This window comes from Curcuma longa, chromosome 20, assembly GCF_044706935.1.
Source record: "Curcuma longa cultivar G26 ecotype Majalengka, Jawa Barat chromosome 20, ITB_CL_G26_1.1, whole genome shotgun sequence".
Taxonomy (NCBI): Eukaryota; Viridiplantae; Streptophyta; class Magnoliopsida; order Zingiberales; family Zingiberaceae; genus Curcuma; species Curcuma longa.
Window position 1 is genome coordinate 9,121,106 of NC_133880.1, and position 11,443 is coordinate 9,132,548.

The 11,443-nt window shown below is 35.9% G+C and overlaps 1 protein-coding gene across 1 annotated transcript; it reads right to left on the reverse strand.

Moving 5' to 3' along the window:
- Positions 1–4,848: 4,848 nt before the first annotated feature.
- On the reverse strand, positions 4,849–6,453 carry LOC141813862 (uncharacterized). Its single transcript, XM_074701859.1, has 2 exons — positions 5,323–6,453; positions 4,849–5,077 (listed from the first exon to the last, which is right to left on the reverse strand). Exon 1 carries the CDS (start codon positions 6,264–6,266, stop codon positions 5,352–5,354), a length of 915 nt encoding a protein of 304 aa, XP_074557960.1. The 5' UTR covers positions 6,267–6,453; the 3' UTR covers positions 4,849–5,077; positions 5,323–5,351.
- Positions 6,454–11,443: the final 4,990 nt, after the last annotated feature.

Genomic DNA, 11,443 nt, shown 5'->3' on the forward strand with positions numbered 1-11,443 from the left:
TTGCATAGATGTGCTGTATGAATTTCAAATCTGATTATTTGAGAAAAATATATGTTTCCTACCCTCACACCGTACCCTACCCTGAGGGCACCAATTGCTCACAAATGCTCTTTTAGAAAGTAAGGAACGAATCATTTAGGCAATAACATCAAACAAAATCTTTATTTCCTCAACTAAAAAAACAAAAAACAATCAACTTTACAAGCATACTTTGGTGATCTGTGTTGCATAATCTATGTTACACAAACAAATGTATCATGCAATGAATTCATAATAAGTCCGAGATCAACCTTTTTTCTGTTTTATAAAAGAGGCAAGTTAGCACTTCAGAGACAGCCATTGGAACACAGAATGAAGTAAATGTCTCCAGAAAGGTGAATACTTCCTGTTTACAAGTTCGATAGGAACAATGGATGCAGAAAATGAAAAATTGACCGTGAGAAGCAGCAAGCGATTAGACAAGGACAATATTTGTTTTCTTTAAAATTGGCCAGCCATCTGATAAAGTTGGCCAGTGACAAAAGAACAATCCTGAGCCCATAAGGAAAACAATAAAACTAAACTAAACTTCAGCAGCAAAAAAAAAAAAGCATCACACCAATATTTAATAAATGTGATCATTTCAAATAAAAGGATGTTCTCACTCGAAGAAATGGCTTTCCATAGACATCAATGAAGCCTTTCTTGCAAGAAGAAATTCAAATAAGTCAACAACAACAGCTACACACAATTGTTACTGAAAACAAATTATCTTCCAGCAACAAAAATTAGAGTATCTAGAAATGTGTTTTATATACTGGACATGATGGTATGACAATTTAAATGTTATGCTTTATCTTAACTGCTACATTTGTTTTGCCAAATAAACTGGTAATCCAGTGAGTTTACGTTGCAGTAATGTAGACAATACAGAAGTAGAGGTTCAGCCTTGTTTTGAGGCTTGATCCATGAGTATGATAGCTCCCTTTACATCCAGCATAGTAAAATGGATACATTAAAGTCCAATGACTTCTTTCTTTCTTTCCCAAATCTTGTTAAATTATTTTTGTTTGGCCTCGCCATAAAATTTCTAGCGTAGTTATTTGTATACTGGCCATTACCAATATATATATACATATATAGTTATTAGAGTAAATAGTATGCATTATGAGTTGTTAGACATAGATAATAACTATGCCAATGACGGGCTTAGTCCCCATCAGGTATTTAGTTTTTGGCTCGTATTGTAGGGGGAAAACTTTATTGAAACTTTTAAAGTATTCTAGAAATTTTCATACCAAGTCACCAAGAATCAATCAATAACTAAAGCGGAAGCATACCTAAATTGATGATGTTTAGATCTCCAAGAATGTACGGCTAGTCTTCCAAATCTACATGTTTTCCTGGAGTCCTTTTGTTTCTCCTTGGATCTATTTCTGATAATGAGATTTAAAAAATAAAGGAATTTCACATCATGATCTGGAGACAATAACCGCATCATATAGATAATTTCATTGTTATCTTTTAGTATTTCTATTTTAGCGCATCATAAAAACAGAAATTACCCCCTAGTAGAGACACATTAAAGGCTCACACCCTATCACATACATTAAATCCTATATGACTCAAAACCCTATTAGATCACCTTCGATTGGGCTTATCGTTACTTGACAATTCATGGTATATAATCATTCATATATAAGCTCATCTTTAAATCTTTAAACAATGGTCTAACAATTTTCCCCTTCGGCTATATATGGAATCTTATAATTATGATTTGTGGAAAATATTTGAATGAACTACTTTCAAGGGCACAATGTCTAATGACATTACTACGGTTAAAGATTTCCTTAAAGATATTGAAAAGATGTTTGCCAAGACTGAAAGGCTGAATTAGTACACTCTTGGCAAATCTAGTTTCAATAAGGAAAAAAGGTAAAGGTAATATAGGGAGTACATTATGGAAATGTCTCATCCACTTAAGCTTGATCTCTTTGAGGACTTGTTCGTGCATATGATGTCTCTTCATTCAATTTAAGTTGAGCTACAAGTGTCAGAAAGAGACTTGGTCTTTAAATAAGCTCATATCACACTGGAAAGAAAAGGGAAAAAGATAAGGAAGCCTCACATACAACACTCCCAAAGGAAACAACAAAAGAAATTGAGTGGTTGTTACTTTTGTGGTGTTGAAGAGCATCAAAAGAAGCATTACACCAATTATCACGCTTGGCGTGCTAAGAAAGATATGCTTCTTATTCTGGTTTGCTCTGAGGTTAATTTAACTTCAGTGCCTAGACACAAATAGTGGATAGATTCCGGTGCAACAATTGGTGAGACTATGCAAGGTCGCTTGAATTGTAGAAAGCCAAATCATGCTAAAGATTCATCAATGTGGGAGATGGTAAGATAGTTTCAGTTGAGACAATAGGAAAATTAAGATTATTGTTAATGATTAGATTTTATTTGGATTTGAATGAAACATTTATTGTACCATCTTTTAGACTGAATTTATTTTCCATTTCTACTCTGGACAAATCTGTTTTTTCTTGTTCATTTGACAATAGAAAATTCAGTTTGTGATTTCGATTTGGTTTATTCTGGTTTGGTTCATTCTGGTTCTTTATCAAGTTATGATAATCTTTATTCATTGGATGCTTCATTTAGTGAATCCCAACAATTAAGTTCACGAGACACTACAAGAAAATTAACCAAGTTCACGAGACACTAAAAGAAAATTTATCGGTAAGAATTCAGTTGCATTATTGCACAAGAGCTTGGGTACATTTCTAAAAGGAGAATAGATAGACTTGTGTTTAGATTTTACAGATTTGATATTTGTGTTAATTGTAGAAAGGGAAAATAAAACAATAAAAAGAGATTTGAAGCCAACAGACTTGAATATCTTAAACTTATACATAGGGATATTCATGGGCTATTCCCTTTCGTTGTATGGAATAGTCAATGATATTTTATAACATTGCGCATAGAAAGGTGGATGATTGTTGGATCATTATTTAAAAATAAGTTTATAAGTGAATAATTATGTATTACGGACTGTCAAATCAGTGCAAGTCCAATTAAAGGTGATCTAATAAGGTTTTGGATAGGGGTGTAAACAAGTCAAACCGCTCACGAGCTATTCAGGTCTAAGTTCGAAAAAAAATTCGTTCAAGTTCGTTCGATTAAGTTAACGAGCTGAGCTTGAACCTGATTTCGAACTCGAAAACATAATCGAGCCGAGCTCGAGCTTAACAGTATTTGGTTCGTGAGCTCGTGAACATGTTTGTTTAGAGACTCGCGAACGTGTTTGTTAAGAGGCTTGTTTATCATACTACATATATTACATGAATTACAAATATTATATATTAACGAATGAGTTCAAACTAAGCTCGTTTAACTTTTAAACAAGTCATTTCAAACCAAGCTCAAACTAAGCTCGTTTAACTTTAAAACGAGCCATTTTCGAATCGATCTCGAGCCGTTTACGAACTATTTAATTTCATTACGAACCGAACTCGAGCTTAAAAATTAAAACTCGAATCGAACTTGAGTCGAGCACGAGCTTAGGGAAAATGAACCTATCTCGAGCTCGAGCCTCTTAATGTTCGGTTCAGTTCGATTCGATTACACCCCTAGTTTTGGGTAATATGGGATTCAATGTATCTAATAGGATGTGTGCCTTTAATGTGTAGAGGCTAAAGGGTAATTTCTATTTTCATGATGGACTAAAATGGAAATACCAAAAAATAACAATGAAATTATCTATATCAACCGGTTATAGTCCCCAAATCATGAGGTGTAGTTCCAATTCCTTTCTGAATTCCATTGTCAGAATGGGCTCTCTAGGAAAACATACAGACATGAAAGATTTAAACATCATGGATTCAGGTATGCTTCTGCTTTAGTTTATGATTGATTCTTGGTGATTTGGCATCAAAAGTTGGATATTTTAAATTTTTCAATAAAGTTTTTCATCTACATATGGTTGTAATCGAGCCAAGCCGAGTTAAACTTTGTATTATTCAAGCTTATTTGATAAGGTAACCAAGCCGAGCCGAGCTAAGCCGAGCCGAGCCAAGTCTAAAATGAACTAAGTCATTGAAATGGTTGTTCAAACTCGACTTCATTTGTTTTTACAAGCTTGAGCTTGGTTCATTAAGATGTTATCAAGCTTTCAAATAGAACTTGTTTGATTGTTTAAAATGTTTACATTTTCAACTTTATTTGGTTAGTTAGTGAGCTTAATATTATAAGCTTATTTGTTTGTTTTGAGTGCTTATTTGTTTATTTACAAGTTTGATAATAGCTTTGTTAATTAATATGGTTCGCAAATTTTGTTCATGGACATTGTTCACGATCAATTCACACGTTTATGAACATTAACAAATTAAACACATATGCGTTTAAGTTTATTCATTTAGTTTAATGAGTTATTCAAGATTGTTCATTAATTGACCTTATGTATATTGAGTGAACATAAACAAAATCTTACCAAGTCGAACACTATACTTGCTCACAAACATTTGATTCATTTACAACTCTACCTCTACATGTAACACATCTAAAAGTCAATATGCAAGTATCAGTCAAAGTTGGTTCCACAATACACCCAAAAAGGTTGAAAATGGTTTGATATCCACGTATTTATTATGAATATTATCTGTAGATTATTAAATCTAGAGTGTTAAATAGGTTCTTTAAAGCAAAGAAAAGCATGTAAAAGTAAGATAACTATCCATGAAACTTGTCTAGGCATTAATCAATGGAAAGATAAGAGTTAGAACATTAAAAGAAGTGAAAATAAAGATCAACCCAGAAATTTTAACAAGTGGTAGGCAGTTCAAAACTACACATACAATGAAGATGCAGTAGACACAATAAAGACATTTCATTGAAGACAAATTAGTTGAAGTACGTACAAAATGTGCTAAACAATTTCCAATAACTGCAAGCGAACATCGATCGTGCTATCTAAAGTACACAATCCACCAATCAACTTCAAACTGCATAATATAGGTACTAAGTGACTACCTTTGACAGATTCATTGTATGTCACTAGCTTTGGCAGCTTCATAGTATGTCTTTGTCCCTCATGTATCTGCACCAGTTCACAACAATTCAATGTCAAGCACTTCAAGGAGGCAACATAAGTACCCTTCTTACACATGAAGAAACCCTCAATGTTCTGATACTAAGACCAAAAACTATGAGGCTTACAAATCAAACATAGTTTGAAAGAAATTATGTCAAAGCTAAAAACTATTAAGACAATCAAAACTAAAATTTTTATGAGGTGCCATAATAATGTAGAATATTAGAGCATAGAGATGCTAATATCTTCACCTTGTGTTGATTCAGAAGTCCTAGGAGCATCAGCAAGTACCAACAACTACATCGTCGTTAACATGCCCACCTTGAGAACCTTTGAGGGCTCCCCTTTCATCCCTATCCATTTGACCCAGAGCGTTGGGTGCATGTGACGCGCTGATCAATCTCCGCTCTGCCTCAACATTCTTTGCATGGCTTTGCATCTCAACCATAAAATCCAGATTGTTCTTACCTTCTGCATTGACCTGGACTTGCTTCTGGACCACCCTAATCGGCTCCTGAAATCTCATCCATCGTTCCCTCTCCCTGCTTGGAATCTTCTTTGCTACCGTGGTGGCTACTGTATTGCTCAACTTTGGCATCTTTTTCTTATGATCCACAACTTCAGGCTTAGAACTCAATGAAACATTTAGATCAGCTTCACTTTTCTTCTTCTCCTTCTCAGACTTGGACAGCAAGGTGACCCTCTCAAGTGCTTCCCTCGCTCTCTTCCTTGCAATCGCTGCTTCTTTCACCTTTCTATCAGCATCTGCCTTGGCAGACGATGCCGCTCGACTCATTGATGCGACCGACAACTGAGCGGCAGCAAGAAGAACTTTAGCCGACTTGATATCCAACGATTTCTCCGCCCTACGAGGGAAATAGGTGGAAGAGCCACCTGCATCGGAACAAATGGAGCAGAAGAAGGGGCCAGCTGGGTCGGGAAGGCAGGCTGCGTGGGATACGGAGGGGCACCGGGAGCATCGAACGACAGGGCAGCCGCCTCCGTCAAGGAGGAGGTCAAAGCAGGAAGCGCAGAAGCAGCCAGGGTGGTAGCGAAGGACGCAGTTAGTGCAGAGGCGGCGGAATACGGTACGGTGACGAATGTGGTGGAGCAACCAGGTATCTCGAACGCCGCAGCTGTCTTCATCGCACCCGGCGGGCCGGCTGTCCCTCTTCGTCTCCGCCGTAGTCGTCATGGCCGCCGTGTCATCACGATCGACGATATTGAAGCCCTAAAGCAACGGAGTACACGGATCGGGTGCGAACCTGCGAGGCCAAGGACTAGGGCCTTCTTCTTCTTCCCCAAGATCGAAGAAGCGGTTGTGTTCGAGAATGATCAAGGGACCTTTCTTCTCCGACGCTCGTTTTCGACTATGATTTAGGGTTTGGGCTTCTCGTTAAACGGCTCTCTGGGCTAACCCGTTTCACCTATTAATATGCGTCTTTTTTCCCCCAAAACAAATTCGTAACTGTATTTTAATTTTTAAAAGAAACATTAATTGCTCATTAAAATCCTTTTTCCAAAATTTTTAAGATTAATTTTTTTATGAATAACAAACTATTAGATTAAAAAATATTGAGTTAAATTGATTTACTTTGAATTACCAAACAGTTTTAACTAAATTTTTTTGAAATGTATATTTAATTTTTTTAAGAGTTAACATTTTGTGATTTTGAATAGGTAAAAGTAAAATTAGATTTGAAAGGGCAGAATCATATAAAACATATTTTTTAAAAATTCAAGTGAATAATTTGGGATTATTAATGTCTTAATTTATTTGGGAGAACGAAAATAAAAATTATAGAAAGATTTTTATAATAGAAAATTTTTCTTAATTTATTTTATGAAAAAAATAAATTATTTTCAAATCTTTTGTTAGTCCCATGTGTTAAAACCGATGGAATCAAAATATCTCCACAATGGTACGATATTGTCCACTTTGGGCCTAAACCCTCATGACTTTATTCTTGGGCTCTCCCCAAAAGATCTCATACCAGTGAAGATACTTTCCATTCTTCCTAGTAGGTCGGGTGGACCAAGGGGCAAAAAGTCCTAGCTGCGGCTAGGTGAAAAGTCCTAGTAGGTCGGGTGAACCGAGGGGCAAAAAGTTCTGGTGGATCGAGAATTCAGACATCAAAACGACGTTGGAGTATCTCCACAATGGTATGATATTGTCCACTTTGGGCCTAAACCCTCATGACTTTTGGTATGAGACCTTTTGGGGAGAGCTCAAAAACAAAACCATGGGGGCTTAGGCCCAAAGTGGACAATATCATACCATTGTGGAGATACTTTCCATCCTTTTAATCCCATGATCTTTTTCATGTACTTTAGATATGGGACTATATTTGCACCCTTGCAACCCAATAATCCTCCCTCAAACAAAAGACCACATACCCCCCAACGTCGTTTTGATGTCTGAATCCTTGACCCACCAGGACTTTTTACCTCTCGGTCCACCTGATCTACTAGGACTTCCCACCTAGCCGCAGCTAGGACTTTTTGCGCCTCGGTCCACCCGACCTACTAGAACTTCTCACCTGGTGTCTGGTCCTCTTAATTCAGACACGGAAGCACCCACTTCCTTTGTTTAATGTTCAAACCACATGGTTAGATCTGGATCATGGCTCATCCGGCGGTTAGTCCGGTGAAGAGCGGTCTCGCTCTGATACCACTTGTTAAAACCGATGAAATTAAAATATCTCTACAATGGTATGATATTGTCCACTTTGGGCCTAAATCCCATGGCTTTGTTCTTGGGCTCTCCCCAAAAAGTCTCATACCAATGAAGATACTTTTCATCCTTTTAACCCCATGATCTTTTCCATGTACTTTAGATGTGAGACTATGTTTGCACCCTTGCAGCCCAACACCATGATCATACGTGAGGAGGTAATTTAAGAAGTTGTGTAATTGGTTACGATGGAAGAGGATATTATCTCGGTTTCACTAAGATTCGAATCTTTGTTCTCTTCTACAACTCTACTTCATCATAATCAACTCAATTATATTTCAGAGACAAAATTTTCTCACTCATCTTTTGCAAAAGGTGAAATTCGTCACCTTAGTGGTCCCACGACCATTTGTGAAGAGATAAATCGAGAAACTGCAGTTGATCACGATGCAGGAGGGTATTGCCTGGCTTCGCCAAGATTTGAACCCTTGCCCTCTTCTACAAGTCTGCAATTCGAACCCTTGCCCTCACTCATGATCGAACCTCATGCGGTCGTAGACGTCGACCCATTTGTCTTGTAATTTAAATTTAGCAAAAAAAAAATCGAATTGTTCCGGCCAATTCGCCGTGGACGGTTCATCTACCGGATCAGAACTGTTGGTGTACATGATCCTCGAAGAGAATCGCCGGGGGAGATGAGGGGACCTGAAAAGTACTAAAAAAGAGGGTTAGACTGGTGCCGGGGGACCCCGACAAGCCACTCCGACGCTCAAGTTAGAACGGAGAAAGAATGAAAGAAATAACATGCGAGTATAAAAAATAGAGAGAGAGAGGAGGCCCCTTGATTCTTCATACCTGGGGGTTTATATAGTAGCAGAGGGAACTTGATCTTTGGAGATCGATGCATGTGATTGGCTGAGTAAAGGCACGATCCAACGGCTCAGCGGGGTTGATTATCCTCATTCAACGGTTGTGGGCATAAGTGTGTTAGTTTTTAGGAGACCAAGTTTGGGGACTTGGTCGTCATCCTTATCCTTTTAGATGAGTGATAACTAGCCGGATCACGAATGTTCTTAGTTTTTAGAAACACTTTAAAAGAATGTTTCTTCTTTTTAATAAAAAAGAAACCTTATTTAAATTATTCCTATAAAATTAATTTAATAGGAAATACAATTATTTAGCTAATTTCATTCTTAAAAAATAATTTAACATGATCGGATTAATAAAATAAGTCTTAAATGAAAAAATAAAAAGTAATCATATCCATAAAATTATATTGAATTTTAAATTTAGTAAATGAAATTTTAATTTTATAATATAAAACTAATAATGAAGATAAAAAATAATAAATTTAGGTAATAAGTTATGTTCTAGATTTATCAAATAGGTAAACTAGAAGGAGGTCATCTGCCTTTAAAATTAATCGAGTGAATTTTAGACACCTATATTATTTTTTAAAGTGAAAAATTAGATAGTTTTTTTTTTTAAAAATACTTTTTTAATCTTTGAAATTTTGAACACTAATTTCCTAAAAACTATGAGTACAAAATGCTTTTGGTTAAAATTACTTAATGAAATTAAGTACTGATTAGAATTACTTAAAATAAAATTCTAGTAAATAAATAACCAACATTTTTTTTGCCAAAATTCCTTAATAAAGCATTTCAAGTCAAAACTAACACCCATGGTCATCAAATTATATTTTATCGAATCTTCAATAGGAAAAAAAAGGAAAGTAATGAGATTTGACGATAAAATAAACAAAAGTAAACAAGAAGATGATGATGGAGAAAAAGCATAGGTATATAGTATATTGGGGGAAAAATAATACTCCATCTTAAAATTTATTCTCAAATTGTCCTTTCACTTGATTATTATAGTGTCATTGAAATAATTTTAATTAAATATGAATAGTAGCATAAAATAAGAGTGATGGTGAATGATTTTAGGCAATTTAAATTAGAAAGATATTAATGATGAAGATAAGCACCCAAGTTAAAGCAAAGCATAATATCATAAGGTTAGATTATGTTTAATATTTTTTTAAAAAAAATGAGCATCTTCAAGGTTGTGTAGGACCGATGGGATTGAGAGAAGGAGGGTGAATCTCGATCCTTAACTTTCATACTAGTTTTATCATATTTGTTCTTTCTACAGGATTAATACTAGTAACAGAATATAAATAAATAAAACTAGAAGAACATGTGATCAGGGATGGATCCAAAAATTAGAAGTGGACTGTGCTGACTTTAGGTATGGAAATGGTGAATTAAACATCAAAATACAATGAACAAAGAAAAAATCCATTAATTTTTCTTTGATACCAAATGGTAGACTACAAATATCTATGTAATTTTTTTAAAGTTAGATTAGAACCCAAAATAGCCCAACCTTATGTAATTTTTATAAAATTAGATTAAAGCCCAAAATAACTTATATTATGTAATCTTCAGCACCAAGAGAACGAATGGAATGAGAGAGGCTAGAACTTTCGACCTCAGGATAACTCATCGAGCTATGAGACATACGCGCTAGCCAATTGCACCACTACCTTGTTCAAAAATATTCAAAATAAATTAATGATAAATTATTATAAGACTCACATGGTTGTGCTATAGCCCAGGATAGCCCCTACTTAAATCCGTCTCTGCATGTGAAATTTACTTGGTTCACACTCTCAGAGTTACTAGTCCAAGGGTTATATATGGGAAGCGTCCACCCACTAATGATATCTTTTCCTGAGGCAGAGAAATACATCTTACAGTTTTAGCACAAGTACAAAGAATATTAAGATAAAATGCAAACAAACTCTTGTCAAGCCGATTTTAAAGTCCTAAGTGCAACACACCTCTCCTGGAGCTTTCCCGATCGTAGAGCTTTGCATAGAGATCTTTTCCTTTAAGCACAAAGATTGAGAATTAGAGAATTGATGATCATCTCTATTCCTGAGGCCTTCTTTTATAAGGATTTTTCGGTCTACCGATAAGCCTTATCAGTGTACCGATCCTAGATAAAATTTAATCCAAAAGATCAAGTTCTTCATGATCCGTGATCTTATCTTTATTAAGTTTTTTGATCTACTAATCCTTAGGATCAGTCTACCGAACCTAGGTGTCATGTCATGGATCCAGGTCCAGACCCAAACTCGATCAGTCGAACCTGATCGGTCTACCAAATAAGTTTGGATTCGATTCAATCTGAGTTAAGTCTAATTCACCCCGAACTTGGTCCAACTACATCCAATTGTCTTCATCTGCTTTCCATCTTGCTTCTTACTCTAAATTCCTACAAGACACCTGCAGGACAGACATACAATACAACCATACAATGCTACCTAATCCTATAAGTCTACCTGATCTACTAGGCTTATCTAAGTCTTATCTTATAAGTTTGACCTACTAAACTTCCTTGGAGTTCATTCCTTCAAGACTTTACCACTTAAGGATCACCCTCTTAGGATCAAGTCCTACTCCTATAGGTTTATCTGACCTACTAGGCTTCATGCCACCTAAGGTTCTCCTCTAGGATTTCCCTTTACCAAGAACCCAATCATCTTGACTTGCTTGGACTTGCTAGTCACTTGGTAAACTACTCACCCTTGCTAGGCATCTAGTCACTCTTATCCTACTTGGACTTTCCTTGCTAGTCATCCGATCAGTCTTAACTTCTCTTTGCTAGTCATCTAGTCAACTTTGACC